Source organism: Perna viridis, chromosome 1 (assembly GCF_037379345.1).
Source record: "Perna viridis isolate PV_CMFRI_1.1 ecotype Kerala chromosome 1, ASM3737934v1, whole genome shotgun sequence".
In the NCBI taxonomy this organism is placed as follows: Eukaryota; Metazoa; Mollusca; class Bivalvia; order Mytilida; family Mytilidae; genus Perna; species Perna viridis.
This window is the reverse complement of record NC_142445.1, coordinates 16,326,877-16,345,591: the sequence shown is the minus strand read 5'-3', so window position 1 is coordinate 16,345,591 and position 18,715 is coordinate 16,326,877. Positions and strand designations below refer to the sequence as shown.

At 33.8% G+C, this 18,715-nt stretch overlaps 2 protein-coding genes across 2 annotated transcripts; one reads left to right on the top strand and one right to left on the bottom strand.

Moving 5' to 3' along the window:
- The first annotated feature begins 3,737 nt into the window (after positions 1-3,737).
- LOC148627468 (protein SPEC3-like) lies at positions 3,738-7,070 on the top strand. The gene is made up of 3 exons (XM_088573692.1): positions 3,738-4,035; positions 6,089-6,274; positions 6,637-7,070. The coding sequence occupies exons 1-3, from the start codon at positions 3,939-3,941 to the stop codon at positions 6,888-6,890; spliced, it is 537 nt and encodes a 178-aa protein (XP_088429818.1). The 5' UTR covers positions 3,738-3,938; the 3' UTR covers positions 6,891-7,070.
- Positions 7,071-7,854: 784 nt separating this feature from the next.
- Positions 7,855-17,720, bottom strand: LOC148627467 (uncharacterized). The gene is made up of 3 exons (XM_088573678.1): positions 16,390-17,720; positions 14,951-15,061; positions 7,855-14,086 (listed from the first exon to the last, which is right to left on the bottom strand). The coding sequence occupies exons 1-3, from the start codon at positions 17,456-17,458 to the stop codon at positions 13,917-13,919; spliced, it is 1,350 nt and encodes a 449-aa protein (XP_088429804.1). The 5' UTR covers positions 17,459-17,720; the 3' UTR covers positions 7,855-13,916.
- Between the last annotated feature and the right edge of the window lie 995 nt (positions 17,721-18,715).

The following is an 18,715-nucleotide window of genomic DNA, read 5'->3' as shown; positions in this document are numbered from 1 at the left end:
CCCTACTTTCACTTTCGTTTTGCACTCGCCAAACCAACCTTTTCAGTGGAACATTTTTATGATATTATGTTAGATTTTCTTTTAAAAAAGTTCTTCATCTTACAGTGTGATGTTTGCTCTATTTTATAAGTCATTGTTCATATCTTTTGACAAAATATTAGTTTGTAGAGAGGCAAAAAGAAAATGCACTATATTTTTATAGCATCCATGTTATACTGGTACCTCCACAGTATTGTAGAACTGCCTAATTTTGGTCTTGTAATCTGATGCTTTATAACATTCATCACTTTAAAAAATTGTCAAGCATTTGTAAATCCATATATCTAGAAATAGCTCCTGCCACGGCCTTCAGGATGCAGCAAAAGTTTTCTGGAAAAAAATACCCACAGCAAATAAGGTTACCATAGAAACCATGCAAAAATATGCGAAAATTTGCCAAAAAGTTCATAAAAGCAGGTTTAAAAATATCAAATTTCCCGCAAAATAATTTTTTTATTTCATCACCTGAAACTGTCCAAACTTTTTCCTTCGAAAACCCCATCCTCATGTGGGCATCGCCGGTTAGATTTTGAGCTATTTCACTTTGTAATCCACTTACTAAATTTAGCATGGTAAAAAATTGACTTACTTTCACTTCCACAATGAAGTCAAATTGTCATTGAAAAAAAGCCCCTTCAACATTGAAAATATATAAAACATTGCAAAATACTTTGAAAAGTCCCCTTTTTCAGAAAATGTTTTATCAACAATTGATTCTTCATTTTTAATCACTATAGCAACCACCGGTTTCCATTAATATCATTTTGGTTAATACTTGCGAGGATCGAGATTATCACCCATTCCCCAATCCCATTCCCCATCACTGGGGCTTGCTCCCATTATCAAATTTGGAGCCCAACTAGTATAGAAACACAATTACCATGGATAATTTACCATGAAAAGACCATGATCCTGTAAAATCAAAGTACTCATGTACTGACTCAATATATATATCGATTGTTTGAATTTTTACGCCACAAATAATCGTCAAGTTGCAAAAAAATAGTGAAAAAAGGAAAGTACGGGTATTGAATTCCGATGTGTCTTAACATAAGCTTATCGTTGTACATAGTAAATGTTGTACTCTTTAATATCATTTTTTAATCAATTAATTAATTTGATTACTTCGAGCACATGCGAGACCCACGATTACTATATCTAATGAGAGGCCTTCTTACAAAATCGTGATAAGAGAATTCATTTGCATATCAAAAGGATTCAGTAAACAAGTTTGCATACATAATTGACTTTTGTGTTAAATTTTCACTTCTGTCCCCACAAAAAAATAATTTTAATTACAAAATCACAGGATGCTAACTAATTTTATCGACATTTTGCATACAATTTTATGTTGTCTCACAAAATTGACTTTTGTTATTCCATTTCCATATCAGGTAACAAAAGTCAATTTTCTGTGCAAATAAGTTAGCATTTGCATACCTATTTGACAAATATGAATTTTGTCATTACAAAATTAAAGTGATCATAAAACAAGTCTATATAACATAGTTTTATACGACAAAAATAATTTTGTTTTGACATAATTCAATTTTTGTACATAAAATTGATTTTGATTACAAAAAGATCAAGTCCCATTCGGCGCCCCGTAATGATAGACCGCAGCATGTTGTCAATCTTAAACCATGTTCACTTCGGGCAAGTGTGGACACAATATCATTTTTAACATAGTTAAACATAAGTAATTATAGTTCATTACAGACACAACAATTTGAAATTCTGTTAAAGTCGAAAGAAGTTCTGCTATAAGGGTGTTCATTAAAGACCTTTGCATTCAATCTCTATAACTCGAAACCCGTAGAAATAACTGAATGAGAAATATCTGAAAAATGATTGCAAAACACTGACAGGAATTTTTATTAGGAATTTCACAATCGGACAAGAAATAAGAATTTATTCATTTTTTTCGTAATCATGGCCCATTTTGGTCCCTTATAACTCGAAAACCGTTACAGATATCTGCAATCTGTTTAAAAAAACACAGGCAGGGATTCTCAAGAGGAGTCTGATAAAAAAACAAAATCGAACCAAACACAAAAAAGTTCATTTTGTATAAAAACTCTCAGTAAACTATTTCTACTCATTTTAATTTCAATTATTATTTACCCCCTTTAGCTCTTTATTTGGAAGGGGTGGGGCTAGAAATCTCCAAAGACTATTGGACCCTCCGCCATCTCCCAAGGTACTATATGTTAATATGTCAAAAAAAGATCCAATAAGTTACACTTATGTAAGTAAACGAACGTTAACAGACGCCAACGATGACGTCAGGGTGACCATTATACGACCGCAAAATTAAGATTATGTTATGACAGATGATTTATGCATTCCAGGACGAGAATGATAGACCATTCGAGCAGACAATGCTTTGTATTAGCTCGCCGAAACCACGCAGACTTTTTGTATCGCGCTAGATTTCTAACAAATAGGCTTCTGGAACAGGGTTATGTTGCTACAAGATTGAAGTCATCACTACAGAAGTTCTATGGTCGTCATCATGAACTCGTGGATCGTTATGGTGTATCCATCTGCACCATGAAAACTGATTTATTCAACGGGTCATAGTTTTCCTTTCCTCGTTTGACTACCCCGGACTTAACTTTTTATGAGCAACTCGGCGGGTGTTTCTGGTCCACGCTCCCAGTTTTTAGTGGAGTCCGAGTTGCTCATTTGCTTTTGTTACTTTGTATGTATGATTGTAGTTACTGTATGCTCTTTGTTGTGTATGTCTGTTTTCCATGTCGGGTCTTTGTCCCTGGATTACATTCTTTTGATTACCGCTATGACCTTGGTTCTCTTGAATACTCTTTCTGACAAGCTGAGTCGAATCTTAATTGTGCTAGCTCACAGAGGCAACAGCCCGTAGTTAGGCTACTCCAGCAATGTTTAGAGGTTGTTTGGCAAGTTGTTTTCGGAATGGGTGCAGGAACGGACTTCCAACCATTTACATTGTAGGCGTAGAAGGTAGGCATGTCTTCTTACTTGGACACATTCTGACGCTGAGCCAACCAGTCGTCACTGTAGCGTGCTTGATTACCTAATTTTGAATTAAGTGTCAATCCCTGTAAGAATCAGACAGTCGGTGATACATGGTATGAAAAAAAACCCCACAATTTTGATAGTGTAATTTTGACTATTTGTACCATCAGAATCAAGGAAAACAGACAAAATTTTCCATATCACGCTGGACCATTGAGTTACAATTTCATTTAAATGCACTGAGAATGAACATTTCTGTCAAAAACCTAATTTTCCTAAGATTCTATTGCAAAATTTCTGCGTAAAGCCACTGATGCAGAGATCAAATAGTGGTCTTTTCAAACAGAGAAAATGTCCTTGAGTGATATTACATTGTCAGATCGGTGGGGGTTTTGACATGCATATTTCTGATTTTTCACATTTTGCCCGATCCTTACAAATACTTACACTTACGTATTAAGTTGGACTCGGTCGGGGATCAGACCCACTACCTTCAGCACCCGAGGCCCGCACGCTACCCTGGGACTGCCGATGCGGTCAATATTTAAAAAAAAATGCATCACAATCAAAATGGTTACATGTACTTATATCAAAAATATGTATATAACACAGTCTTTAATAAAAACCGGAATGGAACAACTCAGTAACATCCCTTTAAACAAATAGTGATTTTATAAATAGTCGCACTAAGTACATCTATACGAGTTTCAACGTATTCAATTAGTTATATAAATGCATTATTAGTTCCGTGTCTCAAAATTGTTTACATATTAACTGGAATTGTCAAGAAGAGTATTCTTTCAGACAAAACTTATGCGTTTTGCATTAAAATAGAAAACTCAATATGGAATATGGTAGGGTCAACGTATTATAAACCTTCGTAACATTTCGTTTCGACAGAAATGTCATCGGACGTAGCGGAAAGGATGGTCTATCCCGCCATGCCTCCTTGTATGGCATATTTTTGTTGCGTGCTTAACTTCATCATTCCCGGACTAGGTGAGATAAATTAAGGTTTTGAATAGAAGCGTTTTCAGTGAAGTGCTAGCTTTCATGTCCAAAATGTGCGACCGGTCAACGCATATGATACATAAAAAAATGAAACATTCATTATAGGTTTTTGTTATTGTATTTCTTTTTAAGGAATGACTGTTATATTTTTTTGGTCTATGAAGAAATAACGCCAATCACGTGCTGTATACTAAATAACCTGCTTAGCAGGTCAATTTGAAGTGCACACCTCGGGCGTTGAGGTTATTGACCGAAAAAAAAATGTGGCAGTCATTCCTTATAGTCTGATTTTAGAGTCAAAATTAAATGAGTACTGGTATATCATCAAACAATTTTGATAACGTCACAGTCCCATTACAAAGTTTGGTCTATGAGAATTGAACAGATCCAATCAGAAAGCTTGTAACTTATGAAATTTAATTATAATATTATAGACTCCCCAAACATCAAAAATCCAATAAGATTAGCGTATTTTAATTATAATTATGCATAGCAAATGTAAAATTGATATTAACACGTCTCATTTAATTTAAACATATTTTATTTCAAAGAATACATCAATACATGATATGACAGTGTAGTAAATAAACACAAGGATTCGGAAACAAGCCATATGGCTTATGCTAATCCGTCTCCAAATAAAGGGTCTCATTTCGTTATATCTGTTCACATAATTATATCTATCATATATTGAGATTAAAGTTTTCCGTTTATGCATTATAAGTGACTGTTACAATCTTATATCATATACTATATACCACTCACCTAGACCTATATCACAAACCCTATATCGCAAATCGCAACCCTAGTCCTATATCGAATACCTCAAACCTATATCACATACTATATATCGCACCCCCTTACTCGGAACATACTTAAAATATATTTAAAATATATAATATATCATACATTTAGATTGATATGTAACTTTTTGGTGCATGTGTTATAGGTGTTTATTTATACCCTATCACACGTGGTATCAACCCTCGACCTATATCACCCCACGGGCCGGTGACCCTCTGGGTGATTAAGGAGTCTCGGGTTGATGGCGCATGCGATTCAGATTTTGACACGTGAAAAATATTCAGTATATAGGCTAAAAACCACTAATTCCACTTCCCATAGGCTTCTATGCTAATTTCACAATATTCAATGGCTTCTCTGGACTTTACCTTAACTTTAACCTGCAGAGCACTATATATCAGCATGATTCTACATATGTCAGCTCACAATCCTCAGAATGGCATGTGGGGTTAGCAGACTTGCAGTGCAGTACTGGTCACCGGAAGTGAAGGGTCTATAAATAGCATGGGAAATCCCAGTGTTTTCACAAGATAGGGGTATATTTAAAAACCATTATGGAGATTAGGCAGAAGCAAAGTGCACCTATAAAATGTACAGAAATGTTTTTCCTTTCAGAAACTGTTTAAATTTTTTAAATAAGATGAGAACTTTTTTCACAGCACTATGAGGAACGGGTAATTTCTGCGTAGGACTATTTTTGCGTACGTTCCAAATGCTCATTGGTTGAATTGGTGGTCTGTAACCTATATATCACATGCAGTATCAACCCTCTACCTGCATGACCTCCCGGACCAGTGGTCCTCGAGTTGATATATGAGTCTCGGGTTGATATGGCATGTAATACAGATTTTGACATGTAATATTCAGTATATATTAATGTCCAACGACTAGACGCATCATTGCGATATTACAAAACCAAGAAATATTGAACATTGATAGTACTGTTTGGTTGCTTTTCTAATTACTGGAAAAGATGTTCGTGGTTTGTATGTTTTTCAATGATGTGCAGTAGGTTTGGAATTTTTTTGTTTTATACTAGTATATGTTAACCTTATATTAGAAAGTCAAAGTTTCTTATTTTCGTATAGAACGATGACATCTGATGATAATAAGCCTTCAAAATACACTGAAGACACGTTTTAGATGTGGTTTCAGCATTACATACAGATGGACTCACTGTATGAGAATCTATGTGTCTTATGTCGTATCTGTGACGTATTTTTTTTCAATTCATCAGGTACAATACTAGCAGGATTGTCTACGTTTTGTTGTGCAAAGAATGATGATATGGAAATAGGAGAAATGTTCACGTCATGCTGTTGTGGGTTGTTCTTCGGGGTGTTGCAGCTTATCTTTACACTTTTTCTCCTTTTGGGATGGTTTTGGAGCGCTATTTGGGGGTGTGGCTACATCGACATGTCAAGTAAGTAATAAAAAATACATTAATTAGGGGTGAAGGAAGGAACGTTAAATTCTACCTAAATTCCATTTCTTTGTAAGTTAAAAATAATAGTATTTCCTTATATGAAAAGAAAATGCCACTTTTACATTAAACTTAAATTTCTTCAACGTACACGAACATGGAAAATTAATAGGACGTAGAATTGAAATTACTGAAAATTTACGAAGGCAGATAAGACGAAAAAGGTTCATTGACAAGCTTGAGCAGTAAAACTTTCTATAATTACGTAGAGAACAGACAAACACGTGACAAATGTTTCAAAATAAAACATGAGGTATCAGGCCAAATTTCTACATTCAAGTGTTCAATTTTACATTTTGCAGAAAAATACTACCGACGGAACCATGAGAATCTGACAGTGCATCCGATATCAGAGCAGCATATACAACATTTACCAGCAATCAATCGACTACACCTACGACGCAATAGGTGCGATGAGATTCACGTATCAGTCATTCCATACAGCAGAGATTTCATACCACCACCAGCATATCAGGAGATAACAAGAGGAGAACAAGGGGTGCAGGATTTACCCCCTTCATATGACAGTCTGTATCCAGGAAGGGCACCGAACTAAAAATTATGTAACTTGGGTGATTATCTACTAAATACTATTCTGTAGTCTATGGTGTGTTTAACAACTCAGAAAAAGAAAGTTGAACGCTGACTTTTATTTAAAAGAGTTTTCATATAGTATACTTTTCATTGTTTTAATATGCATAAAAAGCTTTCAGAAAATATATCATGTGACACAAAACCACCGTGCCTAGTTCCATCACTGTTTTGGGGATAGGTCTGCTGGACAAACGGACAACCGGACAAAGGGGGCCTATCTAAACGTTGTTTGATATTAGATCCAACAATTGTTAGGTGGGTGTTTTTGTACAGGCATTTTTTTCTTTTGACCTATACCGTAATAAAACAAGAAACTCATGGTGATAGGCGCGTCATGTGAAATAATACGAGATTGTCATAGACTTACTATTTTTGTTAAATTTGGCAACAGGAATATGGTAAATCAAACACTTACCATTTAATATCATTTTTAAGTCTTCTCTTCAGGAAAATAACCATGGGACACAAAGTTTAATTAATATAATGACAATCATTTGTACTCAAACTGACGTAAAATATCGACGCAGACTTGGGGAGGAGTACTATTGGTACGGGTGTGCGATTCAAAAGGGTCTGCATTTTCACGTACCTTGTATATGATGGGGATTGGAGGAATAGTATCCATGGTAGTCTGATTTTCACAAATGAAAGATTTCAAATGGGTCATATCCAGTATTGGACTATTTAAGAGACTATTAGCTAGTGTACCTGAAATACCTTGGGTTATCTCGTTTTAACAGTCATTGTTCCAACTTAATGCATAAAAAGGTACCTCAGATTCTGGTGAAAAAAAACACGTGAATGAGTGTTTTTAATTCGCAATATACATGTACACTAATGTTTAGTGGAACCCGCGGCACATCCGTATCCTTAATTATTTAGTTACCCCTTCCAATGAAAGAACATCAACTATTTTTAAACAAAGCTTTCAATATTTCATTATTTTATTTTATTCTTGTGTATAATTAAAAATCAATTTTATTCAATGTAACAAATGTAAATGACAATAACAGAAAAAGCATATAAGAACCTACATTACATGTACTCAAGCCTACATACATGTAATTAAGCCTACATTACATGTACTTAAGCCTACATACATGTACTAAAGCCTATATACATATACTTTAATCTAAATATTTATCTTGCATCAAAAAGAGATCTATCAAACACGACAGTTCTTGGGTTACATCAGCTTCTAGATACATGTACAAGTATTCATTTCTAACTATTGGAATTTTGAAGCTAATATAACACTCTTGATGAAGTTTTAAAGTTATATAGTGACTAAAAATATATATCAAATTCATTTAAAATTTTTTGGAAAAGTGGTGGTTAGTTTAGTTATAGACTCTGAACATGACTCCCTCATCTGGGGAAGTCTGAAAACTTGGTCCTATCTATGCTGTTCCAGTTACACCAATTCCTACAATTTTACCCTGTAAACATGTATAGAATAAGCATAAGGACTATTTCATCCATCAAAACTTTCTGGACCTTTTGTTTTTTTTTTCAAAAAGGAAGAAAAAATGCAATCTTTCAAGAGCAACAACTCCAATTGTAACTTGCCATATAACTTCTGGCTGTAACATATCTTAGTGGGGTGTTGAGAACCACTCATCAGTTAAAGTTGACCTCTATATGTACTAATAGACAAAAGATCAGCAAGTATCATCCATAACTATAAAATGATTTGTGAAACAATTTCATCTGGTAATAGAATCATTCTATTAGATGAAGTTTACTCCTTCTTGATAGCCCCCCCCCCCACCCCCACATCAACCCAAAAAAAAAATAAAAAATCAGCATGCCTGGGAACTTTTACCCAAAATGAACACTAATTGACTTGATTAACACCTTTAATCAGTTTAATTCATGGATCAAAAGAAAAAGAATTGTAAACTAACCTATTTTTATTTGTAATGTACATGTGTACACTTGTGGTTATTGTAAACACATTTATTTTGTGCATTCTCTGAAGTGAACATATTCGAGGTTATCTATTTTCATGGTTTCAAACAAATGTTTAGCAATATATAGGTTAGTTTTTATATACACTAGAGTAGACCTAAATCTGTAGGACAAATATAACATTAATGAAATATACTGAGAGAGAGTTTAAATTAAAGCATGGATAAGGAAACTCGCATACCCAACATATACTCCATACTTAAATATATAGGAGGCAATAAATGATAAATTTTTAAGTCACCAAAGTATGACCAAATCACCTGACCTCTACATTAAGAAAAGAAATATCAGAATGTGAAGTCTTAGTATATTGAAAAGAAACCAATTTACAACAAAGTTTATCAGAGACCAGCCATATAAAAAATCTAAATGACCTTTGAATGGGGTATAAAAATGGAAGAAAGCTCTTTCTTTTGACATTAAGTTGCACATTTTGTCGTGCTAGGAGATACACCCACACTTATAAAGCATTCTTTTTAATTGCATTGTTGTCCCTAAGATGTAAAAAATGGCAATGCCCACAAAATAGGAAATTGAAATCAGACAGCACCTAAATTCCCTTATAACTTATGTCCCATCTATATAAAGGCGTAAACAAAATTTGAAATCAATTATCTAATTGGGAGTCCAGAGAATTGGGAAAAGTTGTGACAGATGGTATGATGGACAGAAAGACAAAGTGATATATACCACTCACTCCTTTAATGGGAGTAAGACACAATTGATAATCTCAACATTGACGCAGGCACTCAACAGATTTTGATTAGAACAGTACTGGTTGTGGAAGGTTGTCAAAGCCAAGGGGTGGTGTTGGGAATGGGCTCTCAATATCATTTTAAATGCCCCTTTCGGCGTGCGTCTCAAACAGCCTCTGACAACTCCAACCTTCATGACGGGTTTACCAACTGGTGGACCTGGTCCGGCCGTTTCGACTGACTGGAGAAGGGGCAAAGGCAAGTCACAGGTGCCTTAAAACCAGATAGCCTCGGGTAGATGGGGCTCGTAAACCTTGGAGGGTAGCCCATCTAGGAGAAGGAAAACTCTGATCTAAAACCTCCGCTGCCTTGCGGCTACACCCTTCGAAAGGGAAAGGCTTCAGAAGACAACCTCGAGGAAAATCCAGAACAAGGAATCTGTAACTTCCTTCCTGTACTTCCACGATCAGAACTTCTGTTCAGAAGCTAAGGGTGAGGTAACCCCAACAGAAAACCTAGAGTGCTGAAGACGGAGGTGCTGGGCGATATAGTGCACTCGAACAGACCACACCACGCACAAACAGCCAAAATGACACAGAACAGTACTAAGTAAGTAATAAAATGAATAATAAAAATCTTTGATTTCTAGTGTACAACAACAAATAAAAAAAAACATTACTACAGATAAAACAAAGAATTAATTAATATCAAATTAAAAAATGAAAATAAAACAGACAATGGAATTAATTAGAAGTGTCATACCCCAAACCAATAGGTTTTTCTAGCAATCATAAGTGGAAACTGAGTTGTTCACTTATCAAGGATGAAAAAGCAAAACCAAAACACCTTTACACCTGGCAGAAGCAATGATATTATGAAATTAAAGCTTTTGTGAAAAATAATACTATATGGAAGTATGACTGACAGACCCTTAACCAACTCACAAAAGACAAAATGACTGACAGACCCTTAACCAGCTTACAAAAGACAAAATGACTGGCAGACCCTTAACCAGCTTACAAAAGACAAAATGACTGGCAGACCCTTAACCAGCTTACAAAAGACAAAATGACTGGCAGACCCTTAACCAGCTTACAAAAGAAACTAAAGAAAATGGAAATGATTTATGACTATTAAAGCAACAAAACATTGTAATGAAATGGAATCTAGCATAAAAAATATCAATAGGCCTTCACCTCCATGGACATGCTCTGACTTACAAACCTGACAGCTTAGAATAGTAAAATCCTAGTCACACTTATGAGATATGTATGGCAATTTCTTCAAGTTACAAACATGTCAATAAAGGCCATATGTGGCAGATTTTTCATTTCGATATGGGTGGTTGATTTAGTGGTTGTCAAACTTTGGAGAAATTGAATGAAGTGTATAGGCTTAGCTTAAAATTTCTTTTATGTGTAAATTACCTGTCAAGAAAGTGCCATTCCCATGTATTTCATGTTTAAATGGAATAGTCCTCATACCAAAAATATCAAGAGCATGCATCAATTAAAATCTTCAAAAAATGACGGCTTACTCAATGTACGGTACATGTACATATACACCAAAATAATTGGGATTCTGGATAGTCCAAATATATATATATATTCAAGTTTTACAATATATAGACAAATATAAAATCATAAGAAATCATAAATTATACACAACAATATAAACAATGTACAGCAGGTGGAATGAATATAACATTTACATGGCACTTCAGACCAGAATTCTAAACTGGATTTCTTACAAAAATATATCATTAATTAGCAAACAACTTTTAAAAAAAAAATTCTTCAATTGCAGTTCCATTTACAAAAAAATCAAAAAAAATCTTCAGGCTATCAAAAAATACAGCCAATTCAAACAACAGTGAGCAGTATATAGTACAGCATTAGAATGATTTCTAAATTTTCATTACTTAACAAGTACTCCTGCTAAGGATCATGCAAAATGTAATTCATGGGTAAAAAGCCAACATATGATTATTTTTGCCATTTTGTTTGAAATGTCATAGTAAACAGAAATTAACATGTGGTTTTTCGTGTAACCTTTGCTCTTAGGAGTTAAAAATTATATTGAATGCACTGTAAATTTCAAAATTAAGGGAGATGACTCTGTAAGTGGTGCTCAAATACAATAGAATCTACTGGGCTTTCAATGTTGATTATCTCCTAAGAGCAGGCAGATTTGAATGAATAATTACACATTTCATAGTACAGACCCATAAAACAACTTAATTACAAAAACAAAAATATGTAGCCTTTTCTGGGGGTGTATCACATTTTTTCAGAGTTTGCCTGATTCTTACAAAGACAGCTACTTAAGGTTTGGTTTTTAAAACATTTTACTACATTTGCTCCATATACAAAAAGTTACACAACAAAAAGTAGCACAGTCATACTTAATTCACCACTAAACAACATGTAAACTAAAGGATGTATAACAAAGAGGTTTTTGTCAGTAACATTACTTTGAGCAATATTTCAACAAGAACACAGCAAGAAGATATTTTTCTTTCCCTTCATAGAGTAAAAGATGTGAAAACAGAAATCTTTAAATGAACCATAGAGCAACTTCTGTAGCAACATTTCTGCTGCAAATAAAAACTCAAATGTACCAGCTACATAACTAATTAAACTGATAAAAGGGACTTCATTCATTTCAAGTGACTAATTTTTAAACTCAGACTACCAGTTTATCAAGTAAAGACTTCTCTTTTTATACTTCCCATCAAGCCAAATGCTTTGCACAGTGGCTTTCATGGGTCTAAACATGACAAATGCAGTCTTAAACTGCTAATAAAGTTTTAATACACAAAAGGTTAGCAAAACATGAAAAAAAAGTGACATAAAAAGTCTTATTATTAAATTTGTAAAGTGTTATCCAAATGTCATTAAAGATAAGTTAATTGCAATATCATTTGGTACACATAGGGTCAAAACTGTTATTTCCATTTAAGTACATGAAACCATGGCCATCACATTAGTCTTTAATCCAATGGTAAAAACTGTTCTTCAAATATTTCCAATAACTACTCATGCTGTACATGGACTAACTTATCCACAAATCAAATTGATGAAAAAATCAATGATGGTATTTTACACAACATAAAAGAATAACAATGTAAGAACTGTGCTTTTTAAAAATCAGAGTTAACCTTTCCTGATTTATTCAACAGGTCATAGTTTTCCTTTACTCGTTTGTCTACTCCGGACTTGACTTTTTATGAGCAACGCGGCGGGTGTTTCTAGAAAAACAGAGGACGCTTACCCTACCGGTGCATCTGGTCCATGCTCCCAGTTTTTAGTGGAGTCCGAGTTGCTCATTGGCTTTTGTTACTTTGTATGTATGATTTTAGTTACTTTATGTTCTTTGTCGTGTATGTCTGTTTTCCATGTCTGGTCTTTGTTCCTGGATTACATTTTTTTGATTACCCCTTTAACCTTGGTTCCCTTGATTACTCCTTCATAACTATAAACTTTACAAGCATGTTACTCTTCTGTAGACCCTTTCATGTTAACTACAGGGTAGTTAATGAACAAGCGTAGCTTATATTTCCATGAAATAGGGCTTGGAGTAGAACAAATAACTTTTCCTCACAAAAGTACAAATTAAGCATGGTCATCAACTAACCTGCCATAAAATGAATGGGTCTATTGAAATCATACTATCAACCTATGTATAAGTATAAAATTAAATCATTGTAGCACACTAAAACATACTAAAATGTAAGATACAGTAAACCAACTGAGGTATATGTAAACACTGCATTAAAATACGATATATTCCTGAATTTTTCAATGAGATTTCCTGCATTTGTGCCAGATACATCAAATTCATTGTCACAGATCTTTTGGGAATTTAATTACATTAGACATGGATATAGAGACTTCTACCCTGCCTAATTTTTTTTTATAAACTGGTACATGTATAATCATTTTTCAAAGATACAAGTTAGTATATCAATAATAATTACAAAAACTGTACATAAATCCAAGATTGATAAATATTCTTTACTATACATCCAGAAATGTGTTAGTAACTACTAATTTCTTGTATTCATATACCATTTTATATATCCAAGCTGCCAGTCTCCAAAACCAATTATATATTTCTCAAAATCTATAAAGTTCTTTCAAGTTTGATATTTCAGGACACCAACCACAAAATTTCCTTTTTTTTTATGTTTTTGTACCATCTTTTATATTTCCATGGATCACAAATGCGACAACTAGCTGATATCATATCATAATCAATTCTTTGAATCAAGTGACCATTCCCATCACCTTTGGTAAAAAAACAACAAAATTCTTTGATTATCACAGCTCAGTCTTGTTACCATGATCTGGGTTAAGCCATGCTGAAAACATCTCATACACGTCTCTATTCTTGGTACGGCTAACTTCAAAACCAAGTTCAGCAATGCGCTGTATGGCCCAATTAAAATCTTTGTCATACTGTAAAGCTGCTGCTAATACTCCAATATATGCTGAAATAACAGACATAAATATGTAAAAAACTATTCAAACAAATAAGGGTTTTGTCTTATGAATACCTCTATTCCATGACTACAGATACCAAACTTAGTAGACTACATAATGTATGGACTGAACAATATAATGAAATGCAGAGATACACATACTGCATCTTAAAATAGATGACTGCAGCCTTCATAAACCCTTGTGCTCGACCCTTTTATGAAGAACATGGAAAATAACCTGTCGTATAGAGTGTAACGGTGCTACTATAATCTAAAGCCCCCTTTAAAAATCCTCTCTTGTAACAAACATTCCTTCAATACGCAAAAAGAATGTCAATGTCCTGATTCTTGTAAAGTACACTATACAGACCTCTTCTTAATGATTGTGCCCCTTTGTCTCATTCACCACCTGTAAAAATTCAGTATAACCGTTACCTTATTGGTGAAGTGAGCTGCACAGACTGGAAATATACATGTATATTGTACCTCGATGAATGGAACCATCCTAAGGTGGAATACAGTATTATATACATGTACACCACAACAAAGATTAATCTAAGAACTTGTGAATGTACTATGTTGTGATGTACAATGTACATCTGTTTGATTCTGGGTTGGTTCCATCCATTGTGAGGTATGGATGTATTTTTCCAGTCTGTGTGGCTCATCTCATATATCAGTCAGATGTTTCACAGCCCTCAACTTTCTTTTGGAGAATTTTTGTTTGTCACCTGTAAGTGCAATTTTCACTGGCCGCACAGCATTTTTATCAGCCTCAGGCTTCGGACAACTGGTTTATTGTGAAGAGTGCAATGTGATAGGCATACATGTTACAGACCAACACCTTGAAAATTGTATAAAACAGTGTCTTACCTACTCTTTTTCCACTAGCACAGTGAATCAACACAGGACCTTGTCTTCCTATTTCCAATAGCTTATCTTTATATTGTCCAAAAACATCTTTATTATATTCCACTTCTGAATCTATCGAAAATTACAAAGAAACTGTATCGTCATTTATACCTCCCCAAACAACCCCCACCCCCTTTCCAAAAAAACCCAAAAAAACAAAAACAAAACAAAAAACAACAAACAAATGTAAAAAAAAATACAGATATATGCAGTCAATCAATATAATACCAGACAATGGTGCAAGAAAGGTAATAAACTTGAAAATATACTTTTTTTTTTTTAGTTCTGTCGTCAAAATCAAAGTCCTGGGATTGTACATTATATGATACATGTATCGTGAAGAAATATTCTTAAGACATGATTTGTTTTAGTTTTTAGACACCAGGGTAAAAAATGTACAAATATATGTACAGGGACAAATGTAAGGTCTTGGTTCTGTGCTGTTAATATGAACACAGATTGTTACTACATGTAAATGTGAAGTGTAAACTGATAGTCTTATCAATAATCTAGTAACCACTGATAAAAAAATGGTCATTAATTTTGAGTAAAATTCTTAATGAAATTTAAAATAATGGTTACACTTGAAGACATCTATGACTCATTTTCATTACCAGATATACAAATCATGTGTTAATTACCAAAGAGGCTAAAGGAGTATATGTGCTCCTTTGTACCTAAAAGACTTTAGATATAAGCCCTTGTTTTTTTTTTTTTTTTTTTTTTTATTTTCCTGTGATTTTTTTTCATAGAAAGCCATTCTCTAGAAATAAAATCTATAAATAGAGCATTAATGAAATATTAAGGAAGAATGTCAAAAATGGCTACATTTTGACCTTTGCTGAAAATTAAATGTAATCTGTTTTGAATGGTACCTTACAACTGTGCAAAGTTTTTTAAAAAATCATTGATCTATTCTCAAGTTATCATATAGAAACCATTGGGGGATGAACAGTGGGATGAGTTAAATGACAGACAACTATCACATAATATACCTAACCATTTGTGGCCGTGGGGTATAAAAACAAAATCCTAACATAAATGTTTATACTTTATAAATGTACCTACTGTGACATTAAAAAAAAAAGATGCAAAAGACTTTTGCCTTCAGAATAAGCTCTGCTGTATAACATAAGAATGTGTAACCACCATGAAATTGAATTGATATAACATTGTTTCTGGTCAACTCATGGCAAACTAAAATGTACATGAAAATGCCACAGTTTGTAAAAACTATATTTCCTCAGTGGCCGTAAAAGAAATCCTGTTTGTCCAACCTAACATATATCTAATCACAGTCTTGAACAAAAAATTTGTCAGTCAGGACCCATAGGAGCAACAATTTTCCTGAATTCTGTAAATGATGTTTAAATTTTCACAGATTAGATAAATAATCTTACCAATAGGTAAATGATAATAGTTTAACTCTGAGTCTTTGAAGTCTTCACTTTGTAAGTCTTGATTATAACCAATGTCATCACCCCATTCTTCAAAGTTCCTTCTTTCATAGTTGACATCTGATGTTGGTGAAATGTAATTTGGTTCTTTTTTAGGATCAAGCACTAAAGTTTTTAAGTTAGAATCTAGCTGCCTCAAAGGTTCAAAATCTGAATCATAGGTGGGGGTACCATCCTTTATATTAATAAGAGTCACTGTTTCCTGAGATGGTTTACCATTTGATGTTGTACCTTGTCTCATATTAATAACAGATTTGAAACCAATGAATTCAAGTTCTTGTATGTGTCCTTTTCTTATTTGTCCTGCACTGTACCAATTTTTGTAGATAGGATGACCTAACCAATAATCTAACCAGTCATCAGGAATAGCATTTGGGCGAGGGGGACTGTTTACCACTGGTTCTCCTGTTATTTCAGATACTACTGCTTTCAAAGTCTCATTTGTGAAATCAAATCCTAAATGTTCACACATTTTATAAAACTGTTCACTGTTCACTTGAGGTGTAAATGAAGCATCATGTCTAGATGCATTTGCCAAATATAACAATGTTGTAAAAGTGATTGTGTATGCACGATTGCAATGTAACAAAATAGGTTTTGGTAATTTCTGAATGGCAGCTGTTAATTTTTTAACTGCTTCAACTGAAGCCCATTCTTCATCTTCTGTTAAAACTGCTTCATACTGCAACTTGGAAAGCTTCGCAATATGTCTTGCTTCAAAAGCAGTTGGCAGGTATTCACCACCGAAGTCTCCATGCTTGGTATCAATACACAAGGAGATTATGCTTTTAAATCCACCATCAGCAACCTGTTTGATCTGTTTTTCAGTGAGTCCTCCTGCAGTATGCAAGTCTGGTGTCAGCTCCTTGGACCACCAGAGCTTCTTAGGAGCTTTTAAGCCAGGTGCACTACATTTTGTAAGTGTATGGAGACTTAAATCACAATAACTGTTGCAGAAAAGTGTTTGGAAACACAGGAACAAAATCCAAAGCTCTTGCATAAATGAAGACATACCTACTAAATTGTCCTTTAACTTAAAAATATTTACTCAGATTACAAAAATGGAGATGGAAAGTTCAAGAAAAGTGTGTCATCATTGGTGTCACGGTACAGACAATTCTCAAAGGCAAACGATAAGTAGGTATCGACGTGTTCTTTCTACGTATGCTTACGCTATAAAGGTATTACTTTAACCATAATGCAATTTATTCCATATGCAGAAAACATTTGCAGACGCTTTTTCGCATGGATAGTCGTGGCAACAACTTCCGGTGTGTGTAATATCGAAAAGTTCCAGAAAAGAACAAGAACAAGTTTCCGTACTCAGTAGTATGATGACATGACTATTACGAAATAAAACATCCAGGCTGACTCTTCAGTAGTAAAAAAAACATACACACTAAAACATGTATAATTTAATTTACTATTTAGTCGTTATTAGGAATTATGACTTGTTTTTCATCTGGATATTGAAATGCCGGGTCAAGGAGTTAAATATATATTTAACTCCTTGGCCGGGTTGCAATTGGGACTCGTATCAATCCGGTATATCAATATCCAAATGAGAGTTGCAGTCGGTCAGATGAAAGTGGACATAGACTGATTGCAATCGGAATAACAGTATTCAAATGAAATTGCAAGGTCTAGTACTGTAGAAAATGCGTGCTAAAATAATTATATATGTTCTCAAAATTAGGAATCTCGTAAATTTCCAAAAATAAGTATAGTTATTGCTTATTAAAATCATATACTGGCACCTGAATATAGAAAACAATAAATCTGGAAGTAATATTTTTTTTAAATATGGGGATTAATAGAAATTAAACTTACTTTTTTGCGCATAAATCAATTCTCTTTCAGGATGTTCAGAAGACCTTTTTAGAATCCTCGATATTTCCTCGTGGAATAATGCTTCCATAAAAGACTTATTTTGTTAAAATATACTCTTACTGAGGTGTGTTTTCTTCTAATCAAAACATATCTGATACTTATATACAAAGATGATGACCAGACAGTTACAAATCAAACATAACAGAGAAACAGAGGCATAGTCTTTTGTATTGGTACAGGACTTTAATACCATATAAAAGTACATAAAACAGTTTCATATTTCATATTCATATACATACAGTTTAAAAAAAATTCATATTTTTCATCACTTATTGGAAATTGTCTTTGACAGTCTAATCGTCTCCAAAATTCTTGATAAAAACTTTCCGGAACACTTAAAGAGGTCAATATCTTTTGGTAAAATAAGTCTCTTAAATTT